General features: G+C 42.4%; 1 protein-coding gene across 1 annotated transcript; it reads left to right on the top strand.

Moving 5' to 3' along the window:
• The first annotated feature begins 401 nt into the window (after positions 1-401).
• On the top strand, positions 402-4,679 carry LOC103448181 (polyadenylate-binding protein RBP45C-like). The gene is made up of 7 exons (XM_008387438.4): positions 402-820; positions 1,239-1,716; positions 3,531-3,586; positions 3,663-3,793; positions 3,915-4,011; positions 4,108-4,290; positions 4,379-4,679. The coding sequence occupies exons 1-7, from the start codon at positions 542-544 to the stop codon at positions 4,379-4,381; spliced, it is 1,227 nt and encodes a 408-aa protein (XP_008385660.2). The 5' UTR covers positions 402-541; the 3' UTR covers positions 4,382-4,679.
• The last annotated feature ends 2,299 nt before the right edge of the window (positions 4,680-6,978 follow it).

The following is a 6,978-nucleotide window of genomic DNA, read 5'->3' as shown; positions in this document are numbered from 1 at the left end:
TTTTTTTAGTACATCGATGTATTTTTACATTAAGGGGAGATAGGGTTTGGAAAAGCTACACAATGAATAATCTGATTTGGTATCGAATTCGTCATCCACCACCACAGCTGCAGTTCAAATTAAACACAGCAAAGAAAATTACTTTACAAACTTTCTTGGCAACCAAACAGAAAACTAACCAATAGTTACTTTACAAATCAACCAACCAAACAGAAAATCACTTTGAATGCGTACCTTGATTTTGGGGAATTCAAGGTTTAAGAAAAATTAGGGTTTGGGTCAGGGTCAGGGTCAGGCCCAGGACCGGCCCATCGGCCGAATAGTCAACAATCTCTCACAGTTCAACCAATACTAGGTCGCCACGTGTCACTCCGTAACCTTCCGTCTATATAAACCATCCCTACCACGAAAATATCTCCCTCTCTCAAAACCCAATCCGGGATTGAAGTTATCGGTGTTCCCAAACCGCGCCGCAGTCCTCCTTCCTCCTCCACGAGGACACCCTCATCCCCGTACCCAAACACCCGCCTTTATCTTCACCATGATGCAACAACCATCAGGAGGAGTGCACCCACAACAGGTTCCGTCGGATCCGCAGCAGCAGTACCAGCAGCAGCCGCCGCAGCAGTGGATGATGATGCCGCCACAGCAACAGGGCCAAGCCCCTCCGGCTCAGGCTGGGTGGGGCCAGCAGGCGCCTCAGCAGTACGCGACCACACAGAATCCTGGCTCCGATGAGATCCGCTCCCTCTGGATCGGTGACTTGCTGCAGTGGATGGACGAGGCTTATATCCTCAGCTGCTTTGGTCCCACCGGAGAGGTATATACTCGCGCACGCATATGATTATTTGTATTGCTTTGTGTAGGTACATCTAGGGTTTCAATTTATGGGGTTTTTTTTTTTTTTTTTTTAAGATTACTGTCCGCTGATTGGTTTTTTTATTGAAGTTCTACTTCAAATTTGGAATTTAGGGTTTGTTTCTAGATGTGATTCAAAATAAAAAACCAAACTTTCGATGATTTTTCAGCCGAAAATTCTGTTTGAGAAAACTACTACAATATAAACATCAAAACTATAGTTGGTTTAGAGTTTTCGACCAAAAATTACGTCTAGGGTTTGAAATCCCAATTGATATTTGCTATTTTTTTTGGTACTTGTACCTTGTTGATCCCATTACGTCTAGGGTTTGTGGATCCCAGTATGTTGTATTAATTTTTGTTTCTTGAGTTGTTTGTAGGCTGTGAACGCAAAGGTTATCCGCAACAAGCTTACGGGTCTGCCAGAAGGTTATGGTTTTATCGAGTTTAGGTCTCGTGCTGCGGCTGAGCAGATCTTGCAGACATACAATGGCACTCTTATGCCCAACACGGAGCAGAATTTCAGACTGAATTGGGCAACCCTAGGTGCTGGCGAGAGACGACAGGATGATGGTCCAGATTTTACTGTCTTTGTTGGGGATTTGGCTGCTGATGTGACTGATTATATGCTTCAAGAAACATTTAGACAAAATTACCATTCTGTCAAGGGTGCAAAGGTTGTAACTGATAGGACCACAGCGCGATCCAAAGGATATGGTTTTGTTAGGTTCGCTGATGAAGGTGAGCAATTGCGAGCCATGACTGAGATGAATGGCCAGTTTTGCTCTACCAGACCGATGAGGATTGGGCCTGCGGCTACTAAGAAACCAGCCAGTGGTGGACAGCAATATCAGAAAGGTATGTATTCTAGTTAGTGTTGCATTATGGTTTGTGGTAATACCCACATTAATACTTCTGCAGCTGTATGAAAGGCTTCAATGTAGTTAATTATTTTCTTAGATGTTTGTTCTACTCTTGTACTTTATGAATATCTTGCACCTTATGTTAACTATGGTTTGGTGAGTAGTACTAGGGCTTTTAATTTCCATTTTCGAGGTGACGTTCTCACAAGTGTTCTAAATTTGCCGTATTATTCAGTTGAAGATTGGCGGGACTTAGTCATTTCCTTCGAGTACTTTCCTTTGTAAACTTGGGCGCATTTAATTATGTTAAAACATGCAAAAACTTATGTGAAACTCATGTTGTCTTAAAGCAGGACACCGAGAGGCTCTCATTTTCGGGGGCCTGGAACTGATTTCAGATGAAATGATTCCACATTAGTGCGTGGCCTCATTTTAGGTCAGTTATTTTGTTTATGTCAGAAGCTTTTTACTTCTTTTCTCGTGGCATTTTATGCTACTCAAGAATTACCTTTCCAGTCAACTTTACATTTATTCCATTACCAGTCAGCTTTACATTTAATCCATTTACCAGTCAGCTTTACATTTAATCCATTTACCAGTCAGCTTACTTTTATTCCATTTACCAGTCTGGTTTACTTTGTTCCTATTTCCAGTCGGGTTTGCATTTATTCCATTTGCCAGTCAGGTTTACGTTTACTCCGTTTCTGAAGTTTATATATCCTTCTTTTAATACTTCGCTTGTGTTGAAGAACCAGTGTGTTTTTTCTTTGTGGATCGGTTCCACAATGTTCTCTATATTTGATAGGGTAGAATGTGCTCCCAAATTTCAGCCCTCATCTTAAGTCAGATTATATATCTGCATGAAATGCTTAAACTTGTAGTTTAGGCCAATGGACTAGTACACATGTTTAATGAAATCACCATTAAATTTGGGAATTGTTATTAGCACTCCAGAAAAGACACTGCACTTCCCCCAACCTTACATTTTTTCACTAGGGAGGAGTCCATAATGGCCTACTTTTGGAGCGTCAGTAGCAGGTCTTTTTAAATTTTTGTAAGCTTGCATCTTATCATCTTCCTTTCTTCGCTGTAATTTAGGTAGTAGTGCCACTTTGTAATTTGTGGTAAAGTGGGCATCCCAATATTGTATCAGGAATAGGTTTATGAAGTACTTTTTCATTTAGACTTTTCTGGGGTGGAGTCTATGTGATCTGTCTAACTCATTGTATGGATTTTGAGAAATCTGTTTAATTGCGTGTTTAGATTTGTTGTTTTCTTCAGTTTTTAAATGTCTGCTTATGTAATTTATTATGTTTGATTATGGTCGAATTGCCTTTCCTTGACCTCTTGATAATTATGATGTCCATGGTTTCTTGTTAAAAGACAAATCCTTTGTTTAAAAATGAAATTGGTAGTGTTGGGAGGTGTTTGTTAAGTAATGGAGACAATGTTGGTTATTGTCAGTTGGTCAGTGCATCGTGTAATATGCTAACCATAACAGTTATATGGAATGCTTCATTCAGCACTGCCAGTTTGAAGTTGGAGGAGATAGACCTTTAGACAAATGAGTGTATTAATGTATATATAATTTGCATGGAAGTCGTTTTGCACACAAAGTTCTATTTGACATGTTAATTTGACAAATTGATTCATTTTGAGATTGTGAGTTGTGGAACCATAATAGCATGGTGTAAACTGTACTCAGTTTTTCAATGCGTACCAGGCTGATAAGGATTTCTTCTGCAAAAAACTTTATCTGTGCTTCCAATTTTATCAGATAAATTAGTGCTTGTGTGTTTATATTTGCAGCTTCCTACCCAAGTACTCAAGGAAATCCAGGCGAAGCTGATCCAAATAATACAACAGTGCGTAGTTTTTTCTAATGTTGGCATTGTACATTTCTTGTGGCATGATAGTAACTCCTGAAACTTTTGAGTGCAGATATTTGTTGGGGGTCTGGATCCCAGTGTGAATGATGACATGTTGAGGCAAGTTTTTAGTCAGTTTGGTGAGCTTGTTCATGTGAAGATACCAGTAGGCAAGCGTTGTGGTTTCGTTCAATTTGCGAACAGGTAACAGCTCATCGTTCCTGGTATTCTTGATATAAGTTTCCTTGGTGCTCTTGCTCTTCCTTTCCTTCTTATAAAGTACTTATCAGATGAGTGTTTGTCCTCTGCATGTACTCTAATTCAGATCTTGTGCGGAGCAAGCATTGGGATCGTTGAATGGAACACAATTGGGAGGACAAAGTATTCGGCTTTCATGGGGCCGCAGTCCTACAAGCAAACAGGTTTTTATTTGGCGACCATATTGCTTTTATTTTTTTACTTTATTGTTCTATGTGCTTCATTTTAACCATGTCTGTTGGTTGATTGAATTGATTCAGAACCAGCCAGATCAGGCACAGTGGAACGGCGCTGGTGGTGCTGGATTTTATGGATATCCACAAGGATATGATGCATATTCGTACGCACCTCCTCCAGCCCAAGATCCTGCCATGTATTATGGAGGCTACGCTGCTGGATACGGAAACTACCAGCAGCCTGGTGCATACCAACAGCAACAGCAGGTAGTTATCGCTCATTTTAAATGCATCTTTGTTGTTTGATGTTGGATTAGGCTTGTTCATGATGTGAGTTTTGTTTCCGCTGTTGCAGTGATTCGTAACTCCCTGCCTCACATGCTGAAAGCTGGGGGTATCATCGACTTCCGGTGCATCTCAGGTTGTGGATTTAGTATTGGCTGTTGTATGATGTTGTGGAGTGCAGTATCAACTTTTAATCTGTAATTTTTTTTTTTCTTTTCCTGTTCCTCCTCCGCACCCTTGATTGCCTCGAGTGAGATTCGGGAGACGATGCACTTTTATGTTTGTTATTTGGAGTTTTATATATGCAGCAGCGGATATTCGTGATGTATGCACATAAATTTGTTTATGGTCAGCCTTATTTTGCTAGGTTATATTCATCCTTCCACACCCGTTGATTTTTTTCGGCTCTCCAACCTCCTACTTGATAGAAAATAATGTTGAGAGATGTGTTTTAAAATCACCCTCACCACCGTCTCTGCCCCCTCAACACCTCACCAACATCGCCATTACCACCGCGGCCCCTACCAACTGCCGCCACTACCATCGCCCGGCATCCTTACCACCGTCTCTGTGATAATCCCTCACAACATCTTTTCCACCACCGACTATTTTAATTGCTTGTGCCCATCACTTACTAAGCATCCTTACCCTCATTGTTTCTACCACCCTCAACCGTTCCTACCATCAGAATCACCCTTGCCACAACCTCCATCACTACCACCATTGCCACAATATTAAAATGGAATACGATAACCTCACTCACCTCTGTTTAATTATATCCATTGTTTTTATTTCTTTGGTGTATTTAACACAATACGTTGAAATGAAGGAAAGCTTATTTATTGATATCCCCGATAAGCTACAAATATGTACATATACATGAGTCAAAATAAACACACAAGAGGGAGCCTTCACAAAGGTTGCTTAGGAGAAGTCTCAGCAGTCGGTAGAGCCCCAGAAAGAGAAGGCACCGGAGGGGGATCATTTGGAGCCTCAGTACTGGACAGAACCCTAGAAGGAGGAGGCATCAGAGGTTGATCATTTGGAGCTTCATTACGCGGTACAGCCCCAGAAGACGAAGGCAATAAATGCCTTTGGAACAAACCCACAAATCTCTGATGATCAAGTAAAACCTGACCATCAGTTTCCTTCATCTGGTCAAGCTTCCTCTTCATGTTTGTAGCATAGTCATGTGCGAGCCGGTGCAACTGTTTATTCTCATGCTTGAGCCCTCTAATCTCCTGTTTGAGACTCATCACTTCAGCCGCCAATGATTCAACTTGGCGAGTTCGAGCAAATAGGCGTTGGGCCATATTAGACACAGAACCTGCACACTGAACACTGAGAGCCAGCGAATCCTTAACAGCTAACTCATCAGACCGTTTGGAAAGTAGTCTGTTATCTTTGGGAGTGAGAAGGTTCCTGGCCACCACCGCAGCAGTCATATCATTCTTCATCACGGAATCCCCAACGGTAAGAGGACCAGTTGGGGAGACGAAGGATGGGCGCCATATGTTGTCTGGAGAAGGCGGGGCTGCCTCTTCAACAAGGTTCAAGTCAAAACGACGGTCGGAGGGGCCAGACATTTTCAAAGGTGTTGAAGAGAGAAGAGGTCGGACAAATCAAGATCTTAGAAGTGCAAGAATGAAGCTTCTACTGGTGGAGATTCAAGTGTGCTTTGGAACTTAATGCCAGCCCCTATAAAAAGCTGCACTCGACGGAGCTTTAGAAATCAAAGAGGCGCTTGCTCAGAAATCGAAGAGGCGTTTGCTTTCTCAAAAGTTGGGCTGCTTAGAGATCACGAGGGTTGATCTCAGAAATCGAAGAGCCGTTTGCTTTCTCAAAAGTTGGGCTGCTCAAAGACCACGAAGGCCGATCTCAGAAATCGAAGAGGCGCTCGCTTTCTCAAAAGCTGGGCTCCCTAGAGACCACGAGGGCCGATCTCAGAAATCGAAGAGGCACCTACTTTCCCAGCCTTGTCAGCACCTGTCACACGCACACTCAGCTTTGCGGAAATTATGGGCATTCTCTTACTGTTCAATCACCCACTTCCCACACGCAACAATAGCTCATGGGTACCACAGATAACTTTGCCAAAGTTCTCTGCCAAAGTTGAGCACGTGAAGCTTGCAGCTCCCACTACATCGCTTTGACCAAGAAGGGTAAAAGAATAGCAAAGAAACAGCACTAACAAAGTTTAGACCCATAAATTTTGAAGGTCTAGCTACCATATTATTACCCACAAGGGTAAAGGAACAGTACCACTGCTGGATAATTGGAAAGTCCATGTATGTCAACCTCTGTGCTTCGTGGCAAGGTAGACTAGCAAACATGCCCAACCTTTACTCACATTCGAGAAAACACTCCCAATAAGATTGCTTGCTCCAAAATCGAAGAGGCACCGTCCTCCGAATCTAAAGAGCCAGACTCCCAACATGACTACTTTCTTAAAAATCGAAGAGAGGGTAAAGGAACAGTACCATTGCTGGATAATTGGAAAGTCCCTGTGTGTCAACCTCTGTGCTTCGTGGCAAGGTAGACTAGCAAACATGCCCAACCTTTACTCACATTCGAGAAAACAGTCCCAACAAGATTGCTTGCTCCAAAATCGAAGAGGCACCGCCCTCCGAATCTCGAGAGCCACTCTCCCAACATGATTACTTTCTCAAA

This window comes from Malus domestica, chromosome 11 (assembly GCF_042453785.1).
Source record: "Malus domestica chromosome 11, GDT2T_hap1".
NCBI lineage: Eukaryota > Viridiplantae > Streptophyta > Magnoliopsida > Rosales > Rosaceae > Malus > Malus domestica.
Note: the sequence above shows the minus strand (reverse complement) of the source record. Positions and strands in the feature narration are given on the sequence as shown.